At 41.7% G+C, this 17,055-nt stretch overlaps 1 protein-coding gene across 2 annotated transcripts; it reads right to left on the reverse strand.

Annotated features, from left to right (window-relative positions):
* jmjd6 (jumonji domain containing 6, arginine demethylase and lysine hydroxylase) lies at positions 1–15,769 on the reverse strand. 2 transcript variants are annotated; one of them, XM_061884439.1, is made up of 6 exons: positions 15,384–15,769; positions 8,410–8,798; positions 8,062–8,348; positions 4,312–4,447; positions 349–484; positions 1–294 (listed from the first exon to the last, which is right to left on the reverse strand). In XM_061884439.1, exons 1-6 carry the CDS (start codon positions 15,510–15,512, stop codon positions 163–165), a joined length of 1,209 nt encoding a protein of 402 aa, XP_061740423.1. In that variant the 5' UTR covers positions 15,513–15,769; the 3' UTR covers positions 1–162. The 2 variants fall into 2 exon arrangements, with proteins under 2 accessions (XP_061740423.1, XP_061740424.1); XM_061884440.1 differs by lacking the exon at positions 15,384–15,769 and adding an exon at positions 14,516–14,633.
* Between the last annotated feature and the right edge of the window lie 1,286 nt (positions 15,770–17,055).

Here is a 17,055-nt window from a genome sequence, read left to right on the forward strand (position 1 = left end):
TCCTACAAAAGCCTTTATTGAGCAAGACAAGTGAAAAGGCACCACTGGTCGTTGGTGATTCAAATCAACTCTCACCTTACTCAATCCTCAAATCCAATGGACATTTTGTGCAAATAGTTTACAAGCAAGTTCAAGAAGATTTCCTCAGGAGCAGTCTTTTTTTCAGCGAGACGAGCTCCTTTCCTTGCTGACACAGTCGTCCTGACCGTGCGCGTCTCCGTTGGCCGCCATGTTGCACGTGCGTCTCTTCTTCCTGCGGTGGGACACGCCGTCGCCCTCGGAGCAGGAGCCCACCTGCCGGGAACACGGGTGAGGACCGGCGCACATGTCCGGCGCACCACAACTTACGTCCGAGTCGGAGTCCGAGGAGCTGGACGAGGACGAGGACGAGTCGCTGGAAGTGTCTGATGCGATGCCAGTGGACTCCTGCAGGTCCACTCGGTCAGCCAGCGCTGCCAGGTCAGGTCGCTCCTGCTTCAGAACCCTCCAGCACACAAAGTGTTCAAGTATGAGTTCCTCAAGTGGTTTTGAAAGTATGTTAGTTACAGGCGTGGGATTTCAACTTCATAAAAAAGACTGAGAATAAGTCGGGGGTCTGGGGACCGCAGGTCCAGGGTGGGAGGATGTTTGGGTGTTCAAAGAATTGAAATATGATCACCAGTTGACATAAATACATAGCTCATTCATCCAAATGAATCACGGTCTGTTTCAGTCACTATGTTATTTAGTCACTACTGTAATTGTGTTCTCATCCACAGGAACCACATGGGTTAGTCTACTCTACACAGTATGTACAACCTTATTAGTGCTCACTTCACAGCCACAGATGGTTTATCTACTTATTGCCCCAATACTATGTCTGTTTCAGTCACTGTGTTATTTAGTCACTACTGTAATTGTGTTCACATCCACAGGAACCACATGGGTTAGTCTACTCTACACACTATTTACAACCTTACTAGCGCTCACTTCAAAGCCACAGGTGGTTCATCTAGTTATTGACACATTACTATGTCTGTTTCAGTCACTATGTTATTTAGTCACTACTGTAATTGTGTTCACATCCACAGGAACCACATGGGTTAGCCTACTCTGTACAGTATTTACTAACCCTTTTTCCATGTGAGTTGGGAAATTGTGTTAGATGTAAATATAAACGGAATACAATGATTTGCAAATCATTTTCAACCCATATTCAGTTGAATATCCTACAAATACAACATATTTGATGTTCAAACTGATAAAAAAAAATTGTGTTCAAATAATCATTAACTTTAAAATTTGATGCCAGCAACACATGACAAAGAAGTTGGGAAAGGTGGCAATAAATACTTATAAAGTTGAGGAATGCTCATCAAACACTTATCTGGAATATCCCACAGGTGTGCAGGCTAATTGGGAACAGGTGGGCGCCATGATTGGGTATGAAGGCAGCTTCCATGAAATGCTAAGTAATTCACAAACAATGATGGGGCGAGGGTCACCACTTTGTAAGCAAACTGTCGAACAGTTTTAGAGCAACATTTCTCAACGAACTATTGCAAAGAATTTAGGGATTTTACCATCTACGGTCCGTAAAATCATCAAAAATTCAGAGAATCCGGAGAAATCACTGCACGTAAGCGATTATTTTACTGGACTTTTGATCCCTCAGGCGGTACTGCATCAAAAACCGACATCAGTGTGTAAAGGATATCACCACATGGGCTCAGGAACACTGCATAAAACCACTGTCAGTAACTACGGTTGGTCGCAACATCTGTAAGTGCAAGTTAAAACTCTACTATGCAAAGCCAAACCCATTTATCAACAATATCCTGAAACGCCACCGGCCTGGCTGGGCCCGAGCTCACCTAAGATGGACTGATGCAAAGTGGAAAGGTATTCTGTGGTCTGACAAGTCCACATTTCAAATTATATTTGGAAACAGAGGGCGTGGTGTCCTCCAGAACAAAGAGGTACATAACCATTCGGATTGTTATAGGTGCAAAGTTAAAAAGCCAGCATCTGTGATGGTATGGGGGTGTATTTGTGCCCAAGGCATGGGTAACTTACACATTTGTGAAGGAACCATTAATGCTGAAAGGTCCATACAGGTTTCGGAGCAACACATGTTGTCATCCAAGCAACGTTATCATGGACGCCCCTGCTTATTTCAAGCCACGTTTTACAACAGCGTGGCTTTGTAAAAAAAGAGTGCGGGTACTTTCCTGGCCCGCCTGCAGTCCAGACATGTCTCCCATGGAAAATGTGTGGCGCAGTATGAAGCGTAAAACACGACAGCGGAGACCCCGGACTGTTTAACAACTGAAGCTATACATGAAACAAGAATGGGAAAGAATTCCACTTTCAAAGCGTCAACAATTACTTTCCTCAGTTCCCAAACATTTATTGAGTGTTGTTAAAATAAAAGGTGATGTAACACAGTGGTGAACATGCCCTTTCCCAACTACTTTGGCACGTGTTGCAGCCATGAAATTCTAAGTTAATTATTATTTGCAAAAAAAATAAAGTGTATAAGTTTGAACTTCAAATATGTTGTCTTTGTAGTGCATTCAATTGAATATGGGTTGAAAAGGATTTGCAAATCATTGTATTCCGTTTATATTTACATCTAACACAATTTCCAAACTCATATGGAAACGGGGTTTGTAGAACCTTACTAGTCTTCATTTCACAGCCGGTTCATCTACTTATTGACAATTACACATTACTATGTCTGTTTCATTCACTATGTTATTTAGTCACTACTGTAATTGTGTTCACATCCACAGGAACCACATGGGTTAGCCTACTCTAATACAGTATTTACAACCTTATTAGTCTTCACTTCACAGCCACCGACGGTTCATCTCTTTAGTGTCATTATTTGCACATTACTTTGTCTGTTTCAGTCACTACAATATTTACAACTTGTGTTCACATCCACAGGAACCACATGGGTTAGTCTACTCCAGGGGTCGGGAACCTTTTTGACTGAGAGAGCCATGAAAGCCAAATATTTTCAAATGTATTTCCATGAGAGCCATATAATATTTTTTAACACTGAATACAACTGTCAGGCTTAAACACTGATGACATCTATTAAACAGACAAGAAGCAAGGAATTAAACAGAGACAGGATTCAATTTAGCTCAATGAGGAGAAACCCGTAAAACTGTACCCAGCTTGTACAGTGTCGTCCCATTGTCTGACAAAAGAATTCTACATTCTCTTTTATTTGGACTTTCCCTAATTACAACAACTAAATGCATATTTTTAATAACATTGTTATTCTGAAGCTAACCAATAATAAATAAAATATTTTTGACCATTAATGCAACATCTTGAACAGGTGCGATAGAAATGGATGGATGGATTAAAATGCATGAGAATGTTTTACATTTTGAAAGTTATTTTTAACACTGTGATTAATAGCGGAATTATTAATTACTTATCGTGTTAAGCAACGTCTAAGATTTATCTGAGAACCAGATGCAGTCATCAATAGAGCCACATTTGGCTCTAGAGCCATAGGTTCCCTACCCCTGGTCTACTCTGTACAGTATTTACGACCTTACTAGTCTTCACTTCATAGCCACAGACGGATTATTTACACATTCCTTGGTCTGTTTCAGTTACTATGTTATTTTATCAAAGAGACGGACCAAGATTTTAACACACATTGTAGGTAAAAAAAAAAAAACGGTAGATAATTGCTTATAATTTTACAGAGATGAATAAAACAGATTATCAACAATAGATGGAAAGATCACATGCCTGTTTATTTAAGTTTCTATGATGACGTGTTGGGTACGTTAGTTTTAGGTCAAGTCCTTCATGCATGTTGAATCAGAAAATGCTAGTAAAAATAGGATATTTATAAGTAACATGATCATAAAACAAAGATGGATTAATGTGACTTTGAAAAAGTCACAGTAATATTACTAATAATACTAATGCTTTGATATTGAATACCGCTCATTTCCTGGAGAATCAGCTTTGGTTCCTGATCACAACTTAGTGCGCTCATAGCTCATAAACAACACAAATGTCTTTTCTCATGAAAATATCCTAACCAAATTTAAACTTGTATAAAAATGTTTTGTTTTTGAGCAACTAACATGTTAATTTACACACTGTACATGTTTTATCACAGTTATAAATGTGAACTTCTGCAACAGGAAGTGATGTTCACAGTTGTGAACCTAGAACCTACAAACTGTGCTCCCTTCTATGGGTGTTTTGTATGGCGCGTTCAATGTAGTAGGACACCGCAACACCAACCAGAAATAATTGATAATATGACATTTTGTGGAGTTCAACTGTTACCTGTACCACTTCCTGGACAGTTTGGGCCGACCTCGTACAGTTTTGTGCCAAACGATGGGGAAGTTAGTGGTGCTGGCGAAGTTCTGCGTGACAGCGATGGTGGTGTCCAAGTTGAGCACCACATGCCACCATCCTCCTGCAACAACAACACACATTCACTCTAAACACCATCCTTTTGTCATCCTTTGCTTCTCTGGTCAGAAGGGAACACATCTGAGAGTCTGAGCAGCAATGAAACATCTTCACTGGTAAGTTGATGATAACTTGACCCTGACACATCTTCACTGGTAAGTTGATGATAACTTGACCATGACACATCTTCACTGGTAAGTTGATGATAACTTGACCATGACACATCTTCACTGGTAAGTTGATGATAACTTGACCATGACACATCTTCACTGGTAAGTTGATGATAACTTGACCATGACACATCTTCACTGGTAAGTTGACGATAACTTGACCATGACACATCTTCACTGGTAAGTTGATGATAACTTGACCATGACACATCTTCACTGGTAAGTTGATGATAACTTGACCATGACACATCTTCACTGGTAAGTTGATAACTTGACCATGACACATCTTCACTGGTAAGTTGATAACTTGACCATGACACATCTTCACTGGTAAGTTGATAACTTGACTATAAAACATCTTCACTGGTAAGTTGATGATAACATGACCATGAATGGTCAAGTTATCAACTTACCAGTGAAGATGTTTCATGGTCTAGTTATCATCAACTTACCATTGAAGAGATGTTATGGTCAAGTTATCTACTTACCATTGAAGATGTGTCATGGTCTAGTTATCATCAACTTACCAGTGAAGAGATTTTATGGTCAAGTTATCAACTTACCATTGAAGAGATTTTATGGTCAAGTTATCTACTTACCAGTGAAGATGTTTCATGGTGTAGTTATCATCAACTTACCAGTGAAGAGATGTTATGGTCAAGTTATCTACTTACCATTGAAGATGTTTCATGGTCTAGTTATCATCAACTTACCAGTGAAGAGATTTTATGGTCAAGTTATCAACTTACCATTGAAGAGATTTTATGGTCAAGTTATCTACTTACCATTGAAGATGTTTCATGGTGTAGTTATCATCAACTTACCAGTGAAGAGATGTTATGGTCAAGTTATCTACTTACCATTGAAGATGTTTCATGGTCTAGTTATCATCAACTTACCAGTGAAGAGATTTTATGGTCAAGTTATCAACTTACCATTGAAGAGATTTTATGGTCAAGTTATCTACTTACCATTGAAGATGTTTCATGGTCAAGTTATCATCACCTTAGCAGTGAAGATAGGTCATGGTGAAGTTATCATCAACTTACCAGTTGTAAGTTCTCCCGTCCAAAGGCAAAACCCAGTAACTCAATTTTGGTTAAAACTGAGCTGATAATAATTTTGGAGTTCCTAGGTGATGTGCTTTACATTAGTGTATGCGATATTGTAATTTGTTCCGTAAGTAAGCTTTTACGCGCATGGCAGGACCTAGCAACTACCACATAATTGCGTAGGTACAACAGAAAAACCTAGTATCTCAAGGGACCAATCGGAGCTTCTTTGTCAGTCGCCTTATTGTCTTTAATGAGACATTTGCAGGAATGGGGGCCGACGATCAAGCTGATTATCTGATATTATGGGAGGAGGGGATATTTGGAAGATTGGCCCAGGACGTTGCAAGCACCTTCATTAAATGTATTGTTCTTGATTCTTCTCCTTGCATACTCTTTTGGGCAGATAACTGTGGAGGTCCAAATAAAAACTGGACGCTGTACACAGATCTTGCCCAATGTGCAAACGCAGAATGGGGCCCATCCGAGATGGTGATAAAATATCTGGAGAAAGGGCACAAGTTCATTAGATCAGATTCAATCGGCAAGAAAATGAAAGCTCAAGAAAACATCTATACGTTTGATGACTTTGTAGATCTTTGTAAGACAGCATCAAGATAGACTGCTTTTCCTTTGTTTTCTCAAAAAAAGCTAGAAGTGAGTTACTAGGTTTTGCCTTTGGACGGGAGAGTTGATGATAACGAGACCATGACATATCTTCACTTGTTTCTTACCAGTGAAGATGTTCATCAACTTACCACTTACCAGTGTTAGACTTAGTAAATTAGCAAGTCCAAATATGGACTCTCTCAGGTAACTAGGACTGTTTTGTGTTTTAATTTTACTTTGCAGAAAAAATATCAAGATATATATATCACCATTCAGTAAATGGATGTTATTTTGAAATGCTAAATATTTGTATTTATTATAACATTATGTATACTGTATCTTAGTAGCGTATGTTCAATGTGAATACTGTATCTTAGTAGTTTATAATTAATGTGAATACTGTATCTTAGTAGTTTATAATTAATGTGAATACTGTATCTTAGTAGTTTGTTGAATGTGAATACTGTATCTAAATTGTTTATGTTCAATGTGAATACTATATCTTAGTTGTTCATGTTGAATGTGAATACTGTATTTTAGTTGTTTATGTTCAATATGAATACTGTATCTTAGAAATGATAAATGGGTTGTACTTGTATAGCGCGTTTCTACCTTTGAGGTACTCAAAGTGCTTTGACACTACTTCCACATTCACACACTGATGGAGGGAGCTGCCATGCAAGGCGCTAACCAGCACCCATCAGGAGTAAGGGTGAAGTGTCTTGCTCAGGACACAACGGACGTGACGAGGTTGGTACTAGGTGGGGATCGAACCAGGGACTCTCGGGTTGCACACGGCCACTCTTCCACTACGCCACGCCGTCCCCAAGTTTGTATGTGAATACTGTATCTTAGTTGTTTGATTAATGTGAATACTGTATCTTAGTAGTTTATGTTTATTAATGTGAATACTGTATCTTAGTAGTTTGTTTACTGTGAATACTGTATCTTAGTAGTTCGTTCACTGTGAATACTGTATCTTAGTAGTTTGTTTACTTTGAATACTGTATCTTAGTAGTTTATGTTTAATGTGAATACTGTATCTTAGTAGTTTGTTTAATGTGAATACTGTATCTTAATAGTTTATGTTTACTGTCAATACTGTATCTTAGTAGTTTGTTTAATGTGAATACTGTATCTTAGTTGTTTGTTTAATGTGAATACTGTATCTTAGTAGTTTGTGTAATGTGAATACTGTATCTTAGTAGTTTATGTTTAATGTGAATACTGTATCTTAGTAGTTTGTTTACTGTGAATACTGTATCTTAGTTGATTGTTTAATGTGAATACTGTATCTTAGTTGATTAATGTGAATACTGTATCTTAGTAGTTTATGTTTAATGTGAATATTGTATCTTAGTAGTTTATGTTTAATGTGAATACTGTATCTTAGTAGTTTGTTTACTGTGAATACTGTATCTTAGTTGATTGTTTAATGTGAATACTGTATCTTAGTAGTTTGTGTAATGTGAATACTGTATCTTAGTTGATTGTTTAATGTGAATACTGTATCTTAGTAGTTTATGTGTAATGTGAATACTGTATCTGAGTTGTTTATGACTAATGTGATTATTGAAGTTTAGATTGGGGAATGTTTCCCAATGGAGAAAAAAGTTAATGTCTTTTGTTTACAGGTTGTTCTCCATAATGTTAGCAAAGCTTGGTTATCACTCTGACTTATTCAGTCTGTGTCATTTAACACGGTGAAGGGGAGTTTTACAGCCGGTACGGTTATTAGCGTTTATTGGTAGTAAAACCCGATGACTTGATACTTGCTGGCCACTGACCCGGCACAAAGACCGTCTCCCCAGGTCTCTGCAGGATCTCCAGCGGCGTGAACTGCGGAGGCCAGCCGGGCTGCTGCGTGCGTGGGTAGACCACGTTGAACCAGGTGATGGCCTCGTCCTGCTGGTTGCCTCCATCTTCTCGGCTCACCTTGATGAGATCTCGGGGCGTGTTGGTGGGGAACAGGCACCACCTCTTATGACCCTGGACCAGAGCGTTCCAGGCGCTGGTTCCCAGCGGGTCAATATGGATGCCAGTGCCGGAGCGAGCCGGGCCCATCACAAACCACCTGAGGAGGAGAACTAGTTGCTTTGACCTGATGGAGGACATTTTCCATGTGGTAGACTCGCCTGTACGGGGGCCGGCGCTTCTCTCCTGCAAACTGGAAGAGGTCGTCGGTGAAGAATTCCGGCACCTGGTAGTCCTGCAGCAGCTTCCTGCGCTTGGCGTGCTCGCCGTAGCTGCTGTCGAAGATGTAGAGCGGGCTGTCGTCCCGGGTGCTCTCCAGGTACTCCACGTAGTACTTCATCTTCATCTTCACCGAGTAGCCGTCGTTGTCCTCGCCACATTTGAACTTCTGGTTGCGATACTTGCGCTTCAGCCGCTCCACAGTCCACTTTTCCCGTGCGGGCCAGGACTCCTGACAGTGGAGCAGAACCACGGGCCGGTAAGGCTTCTCAAAGCGCTGGATGAAGTCTTGTGGGCTCACACGTAACACGTCCACTCGCTCAACATTGTCCTGTCACAGAAAAGATTGATCTTGTATGACTTCTCATCAAACACACCTTCTACATATTATATACTGCTGGGCTTGTATTCTGCTTCCCATATTACATACTGTCTTGCGGCTGGGGTTGTATCCTGCCTCATATGTGACATACTGTCTTACAGCTGGGGTTGTATCCTGCATCATATATTATATCCAGTCTTACAGCTGGTGTTGTATTCTGCACCTCATTCATATTATATACTTATACTGTCTTACAGCTGGTGTTGTATCCTGCATCATATATACATATTATATACTGTCTTATAGCTGATGTTGTATCCTGCATCATATATACATATTATATACTGTCTTATAGCTGGTGTTGTATCCTGCATCATATCTACAGTGGTGGTCGAAAGTTTACATACACTTGTAAAGAACATGATGTCATGACTGTTTGAGTTTCCAATCATTTCTACAACTTTTTTTTTTTGTGATGTAGTGATTAGAGCACATACTTGTTGCTCACAAAAAAACATTCATGAAGTTTGCTCATTTTATGAATTTATTATGGCTCTACTGAAAATGTGACCATATCCGCTGGGTCAAAAGTATACGTACAGCAATGTTAATATTTGCTACCATGTCTCTTGGCAAGTTTCACTGCTATAAGGCGCTTTTGGTAGCCATCCACAAGCTTCTGCTTACATTTTCCACCACTCCTCTTGACAAAATTGGTGCAGTTCATCCTAAATGTGTTGCTTTTCTGACACGGACTTGTTTCTTCAGTTCCTTAAGGCTCTGGATGCTGTGGGGCTGTCTTGGTTGACAAGACTTTGCAGCATCGCGTGGACATCGGGGGCGGTACCTCTGGATTGGCAGACCGGGGTGGTGGTTCCTCTCTTTAAGAAGGGGGACCGGAGGGTGTGTTCCAACTATCGTGGGATCACACTCCTCAGCCTTCCCGTTAAGGTTTATTCAGGTGTACTGGAGAGGAGGCTACGTCGGATAGTCGAACCTCGGATTCAGGAGGAACAGTGTGGATTTCGTCCTGGTCGTGGAACTGTGGACCAGCTCTATACTCTCGGCAGGGTTCTTGAGGGTGCATGGGAGTTTGCCCAACCAGTCTACATGTGCTTTGTGGACTTGGAGAAGGCATTCGACCGTGTCCCTCGGGAAGTCCTGTGGGGAGTGCTCAGAGAGTATGGGGTATCGGACTGTCTTATTGTGGCGGTCCGTTCCCTGTACGATCAGTGCCAGAGCTTGGTCCGCATTGCCGGCAGTAAGTCGAACACATTTCCAGTGAGGGTTGGACTCCGCCAAGGCTGTCCTTTGTCACCGATTCTGTTCATAACTTTTATGGACAGAATTTCTAGGCGCAGTCAAGGCGTTGAGGGGTTCCGGTTTGGTGACCGCAGGATTAGGTCTCTGCTTTTTGCATAAGATGTAGTCCTGATGGCTTCATCTGACCGTGATCTTCAGCTCTCGCTGGATCGGTTCGCAGCCGAGTGTGAAGCGACCGGAATGAGAATCAGCACCTCCAAGTCCGAGTCCATGGTTCTCGCCCGGAAAAGGGTGGAGTGCCATCTACGGGTTGGGGAGGAGACCCTGTCCCAAGTGGAGGAGTTCAAGTACCTAGGAGTCTTGTTCACGAGTGAGGGAAGAGTGGATCGTGAGATCGACAGGCGGATCGGTGCGGCGTCTTCAGTAATGCGGACGTTGTACCGGTCCGTTGTGGTGAAGAAGGAGCTGAGCCGGAAGGCAAAGCTCTCAATTTACCGGTCGATCTACGTTCCCATCCTCACCTATGGTCATGAGCTTTGGGTCATGACTGAAAGGATAAGATCACGGGTACAAGCGGCCGAAATGAGTTTCCTCCGCCGTGTGGCGGGGCTCTCCCTTAGAGATAGGGTGAGAAGCTCTGCCATCCGGGAGGAACTCAAAGTAAAGCCGCTGCTCCTTCACATCGAGAGGAGCCAGATGAGGTGGTTCGGGCATCTGGTCATGATGCCACCCGAACGCCTCCCGAGGGAGGTGTTTAGGGCACGTCCAACCGGTAGGAGGCCACGGGGAAGACCCAGGACACGTTGGGAAGACTATGTCTCCCGGCTGGCCTGGGAACGCCTCGGGATCCCCCGGGAAGAGCTAGACGAAGTGGCTGGGGAGAGGGAAGTGTGGGTTTCCCTGCTTAGGCTGTTGCCTCCACGACCCGACCTCGGATAAGCGGAAGATGATGGATGGATGGATGGAAGTCAAACAACAATATAAAATAGGGATGCACCGAATAATCGGTAACCGAAAATATTCGGCTGAATATGGCAAAAAAAGCCACATTCGGCCTTCGGTGGAATAAGTTCAAATCAAGGCCGAATAGTGTCGTGTGACGCAATGACGCAATTTTTTGACGCGGTGACGTTGTAACCCGGCGCCTTTGGAAAAATGTCAGCAGTGTGGAGATATTTTAAAGTGTGGGGAAAGTGACAAAAGTATTTCAGTTTGCAACGAATGTTCAGCCAAACTGTCTGGAGGAGGTGCCTCAGCAAAGACCTTCAGCACTACTGCTTTAATTTATCATTTCAAAGCCAAACACCCAGAAAAGCATGCCGAGTACGGGAGAGAGACGGCTGCGGCTGAAGTGACGCACAGAGAGGGCGCAGAGAGAAAAAGAATGCGCACCACAGAGGCAGCGCATGCGCCCTCACTCTCTGACATGTTTGAAGAAATCCTCCAGGAAAACGACTCATATTCAAGGCAGACGAGTACGAGAGCAACTGCTCAACAGCTGGACTGTTACCTGTCAGAAGTCCTCATCCCCAGGAGTGACAATCCAGACCGCTTTCCTGACTTAGCACAGATGGCACTCAGGTAATAACATTTTTACAGCACTTTTCAAAACACAACTACAAAGTGGTTTACAGTGTTTTTTTAATTTTGTTTGTCTTTTAAAGTGGTTTACACTTGTAAAAACAAAATAAATATTTAATTAATGGAATGGGGCGGTACAGCTCGGTTGGTAGAGTGGCTGTGCCAGCAACCTGAGGGTTGCAGGTTCGATTCCCGCTTCTGCCATCCTAGTCACTGCTGTTGTGTCCTTGGGCAAGACACTTTACCCACCTGCTCCCAGTGCCACCCACACTGGTTTAAATGTAACTTAGATATTGGGTGTCAGTATGTAAAGTGCTTTGAGTCACTGGAGAAAAGCGCTATGTAAATATAATTCACAATATAAAACATAGGAATACTACAATAAAGTGCATAATAGAAAGTGTTTTTATAACAATAAGCTGATGGGAAAAGGATTGGTTTATTTTCTGTATTATTTATTTTTATTGTTCGATAATAATGAACTGAACCAACAATGTTGTTTCCATTCCAAGGTACTTGTCTGCTCCATGCACCAGCACAGACAGTGAGAGGCTGTTTATGTCCTTGATGAGAGGAGGAAACAGACTGACATGTGACAAAGCAGAGAAGCTACTGTTCCTAAAGAACCACCTGCCACTGTTCCTGAAGGAATAGGCTAAGTAGACTTATGCCAAAAGGACAATAGTTCATTTGTTATTTGCACTTGGGTTTTTTTCAATGCACTTTAATGCATGTTTTTGTTGGAATGTCTACAGCAGGGGTCAGCATAGGTTCAATCATGGGCCAGATTTCTTAACCTTTTTTGGGGAGCTCGACATACAGGCACAGTTGTTGATGTTTTTGTCTCACATCTAAGACAAATCAAAATTGTTTTATACATAGTTAGTTTCCTTCTTTTTATTCTGAAGCTGAAGTACTGTTATTGACAAATCTATTCTGGCCTGGGATATGTTGTGTACCTGTATAAGTGTATGAGGTTACAAGCACACACTTATTGAGATTTAGGGTCTTTCAAGTAGTGTCTTATCCAATTCATTTTAAAGGTGTTGTTTAGTGTAGTGAAATCAAGAAAGTTTAGACCACCCTGATTGTAATTGGTCATTATAACAGATTTCTTAATATAATGAATTTAGTTTTTCCAAATAAAGTCAACCAGTATTTTGTTAACAGTTTTACATATTTTTTGATTAACATCTAAAGAAATAGCTGCATACGTAAGCCTGGAGATACCTTCTGCTTTGGAAAGTAAGGTTCTGCCTTTTAAGGATGAATCTCTCTGTAGCCATTTGTTAAATCTTTTCTTAGTTTTTTCTACAATTGTATTAAAGTTACACCCTTTTCGGAACCATCTCCGGGTTGGGGAGGAGACCCTGCCCCAAGTGGAGGAGTTCAAGTACCTAGGAGTCTTGTTCACGAGTGAGGGAAGAGTGGATCGTGAGATCGACAGGCGGATCGGTGCGGCGTCTTCAGTAATGCGGACGTTGTACCGATCCGTTGTGGTGAAGAAGGAGCTGAGCCGGAAGGCAAAGCTCTCAATTTACCGGTCGATCTACGTTCCCATCCTCACCTATGGTCATGAGCTTTGGGTCATGACCGAAAGGATAAGATCACGGGTACAAGCGGCCCAAATGAGTTTTCTCCGCCGTGTGGCGGGGCTCTCCCTCAGAGATAGGGTGAGAAGCTCTGCCATCCGGGAGGAACTCAAAGTAAAGCCGCTGCTCCTTCACATCGAGAGGAGCCAGATGAGGTGGTTCGGGCATCTGGTCAGGATGCCACCCGAACGCCTCCCTAGGGAGGTGTTTAGGGCACGTCCAACCGGTAGGAGGCCACGGGGAAGACCCAGGACACGTTGGGAAGACTATGTCTCCCGGCTGGCCTGGGAACGCCTCGAGATCCCCCGGGAAGAGCTAGACGAAGTGGCTGGGGAGAGGGAAGTCTGGGTTTCCCTGCTTAGGCTGTTGCCCCCGCGACCCGACCTCGGATAAGCGGAAGAAGATGGATGGATGGATTAAAGTTCAAGACCGATCTAGAACTCTGATTTTTAGTGATAAGTATTCCTAGGTAATTAATACTATCCTTAACTGGAATTTGACATATAGACCTCATTTCACATCTCTTCACAGCCATTAGTTCACAGTTATTCACATTTAGACGGAGACCAGAAGCCAAAGAGAATACATGAATCACATCCAAGGCTAGGGGAATTTGAGAAGAGTCTTTCAAAAAGAGTGTTGTGTCGTCAGCCAGTTGGCTGATAATTATATCTCTGTCTAATACAGAAATCCCCTTTAAACGACTAGTTTTTATATGAGCCGATAATAATTGGCTGGCTAACAAAAATAAATATGGAGAAATAGGAAAACCTTGCCGTATCCCAGGTTTTAACTCGAATCTTGGAGATGTACCAGATTTGAGCTTTATTGAGCTTTTAGATCAGGGGTAGGGAACCTATGGCTCTAGAGCCAGATGTGGCTCTTTTGATGACTGCATCTGGCTCTCAGATAAATCTTGGCTGACATTGCTTAACGGGATAATTATGAATAATTTCGCTGGTAATCACAGTGCTAAAAATAACGTGCAAAATATAAATCATTCTCATGCATTTAAATCCATCCATCCGTTTCCTACCGCACCTGTTCAAGAAGTCGCATTAATGGTAAGAAGTATTTTATGTCACAATGGGGGGGTCGCAGCTTGCTGCAGGGTCGTTCTTCCAGGAAGGCAGACGGACTACTCGGGACATGGCATTTAGGTAACAACATGATTTAATATAAACTAAAAAAAGATACAAACAAAAATCGCTCACAGTAGAGACACAACTTGGGCTAAGGAACAAAGCTAACGCATAAACAGACTATGAACATAAATCAAACAAAACTTACTTGGCATGGCATGAAGCACGAAACTATGGCAAGGCCTGAAACAAGTCAGCACAGAGCAAGAAAAGGTCACATTGACGCCAGAGCAACTGACTGGCAAAGACGAGCTTAAATACTGCCTCTGATTAGTGCTCGGGGAGCAGGTGAGCGGGCATTTTGTCCACCAGAGACAGGTGGACAAAATGAGTAACCAAGGAAACAAGACAAGGGAGTGGAAAAAACAGGAACTTAAAGAGTCCAAAGGACAAACAGCACATGGCCAAACAAAAACATGATCAACAGACATGACATTTGATTTATTATTGGTTAGCTTCAGAATAACAAAGTTATTAAAAAGAATAAGAGACGTATTATACTCTAAAAATGTTGGTCTTACTTAAAAATGCACACATTTAGTTGTATTCAGTGTTAAATAATATGATATGGCTCTCACGGAAATACATTTTGAAATATTTTGCTTTCATGGCGCTCTCAGCCAAAAAGGTTCCCGACCCCCGTTTTAGATCATCTAATGATTAGCGATGAGCGCATGACGTCATACGTCTTCCTTCGCTAGAAAAATCCAGACGTTTCGGTTACGGTTAGGGCTGATCCCTTGTCGGAGGTCCAATCAAGAAGTCTGTAACTTAATTTCATCATTCACATACTCGGTCTTTGGGTCGACGTGACGGGCACGCCGCGGCTAGCTGATGTTAGCCTAGCCTTGCTAATATTAGCCTAGCCTAGCTAATGTTAGCCTAGCCTTGCTAATATTAGCCTAGCCTAGCTAATGTTAGCCTAGCCTTGCTAATATTAGCCTAGCCTAGCTAATGTTAGCCTAGCCTTGCTAATATTAGCCTGGCCTAGCCTAGCATGCTACATGAGTAGTTACCTTAACGGAGCTGTGCGACGTGTCGAAGGTTTCATGGTAATTGCGCTTTATCCAGTCTAAAGAGTCCTTTAACTCGGGTCTGGCGCTCCGTTTGGCCTCTTTAATCCTCTTCTTGCTCTTGTGGTTCATTCCTTCTTCGGCTCTTTCAAGAAACAGCTAACTTAATAAGGTTCCTCCGTCATCAGTACTAATGACCGGCGAATATAATTAGGTGGTCCTACAGGGCCCCATGGTAATTGTTACAAATGGAATGTAATTGTTATAAATGTAATGTAATGTTATAAATGTAATGCAATGTTATAAATGTAATGTTATAAGATGTAAGAGCAGCACGTGAATTAGTTAGCAGGAGGTCACACAATGCTATTGCAACTGCTTGTCAAACCCCGGCCACGCCCCTAAAGCGCTTATTGAAACCTGATTGGTCTGACAACTTGCGTCCATTGGATAGAATGTATAATAAACCTTCCCGCCAGGCATATACGATGATTTGATTGGCTGACACCTTTTGCTTCTGACGGACGTGCGCATGCATTAAAGGAATGGGAAAACTCGATTCCTTTGAATGACTCAAGTACGACTCATGCGCAACAAGGCATTAACCACACATTACGTGTTATGTATATATATATATATATATATATATATATATATATATATATATATATATATATATTAGGGCTGGGCAACGATTAAAAATTGTAATCGAAGTTAATCGCACTATTTCTCTGATTAATCGCGATTAACTGCATTGTATACGCAAAGCCCAATAATGAATTCAAAAGTAGTGTGTAGTGCACCTTTATTGGAATATTCTCCCACATGAACAAAAGCGCCAAAACATTTGTTGTGCAAACACAATTTAAATCAGTCCTTGTTAAACAGTAGCAGTTAAATAGCATATTTTATGAAAATCAACTCAAAAAATGTAAATATAAACATTTAAGCTTATTACTACCACTGCCAGGGTATTTAAGTTATCCTGTTGGTTATGGAAAATAAATATAATCTACATACAAATCTCTGAGCCACAATCATAACATCTGAACAGCAGAAACATTTTTTTTTGATCAGGGATCTTATGTTTAAAAAACCTATATTATAAGTAGTGGGCTGTTTTAGGGAATTTTTGATCAAATTATCCGTAGTAGCAATATTAATAATGAGTTTATTCTGCGTAGTGCACTTAAGATAATTATGACCATATCTAGGAATTGATATTATGGGAATTTTCCGATTGTTTGCTTGGTGCTTTGATAAACTGAACGCATATACATGGTACTATATTGTGATGTTATGAGCCAGGGAATAAAAGAACTACCCTACCCAGCATGCAACAGGAGTGACGAGCATGCGCGGTAGCCCGGTATAGGTTGTGTCGCCATGACAGCATCTTGTATGTTGTGATATGCACGCTCTGAAAGTAAACGTTAAGAACTCAGCCAACACTCCTCGTCTGCATTATTGATAAATAGACAGACAACACAAATACTCCGCTGCTTCACAGGCCGCTGGATGTAGCCGGCAAAGTATTCCCATGCTAGCTAGCCGGTCTAGCAAGCATGCGTCATTCAGTCCAAAACGGCCCGATCTATCCACATCCAGAATTGTCTGGCGGTCGTAAGTGATCCCGGAGTGACCACGCTGTAAGCCAGCCATGAAATTTGCAGAA

Source organism: Nerophis ophidion, linkage group LG23 (assembly GCF_033978795.1).
Source record: "Nerophis ophidion isolate RoL-2023_Sa linkage group LG23, RoL_Noph_v1.0, whole genome shotgun sequence".
NCBI lineage: Eukaryota > Metazoa > Chordata > Actinopteri > Syngnathiformes > Syngnathidae > Nerophis > Nerophis ophidion.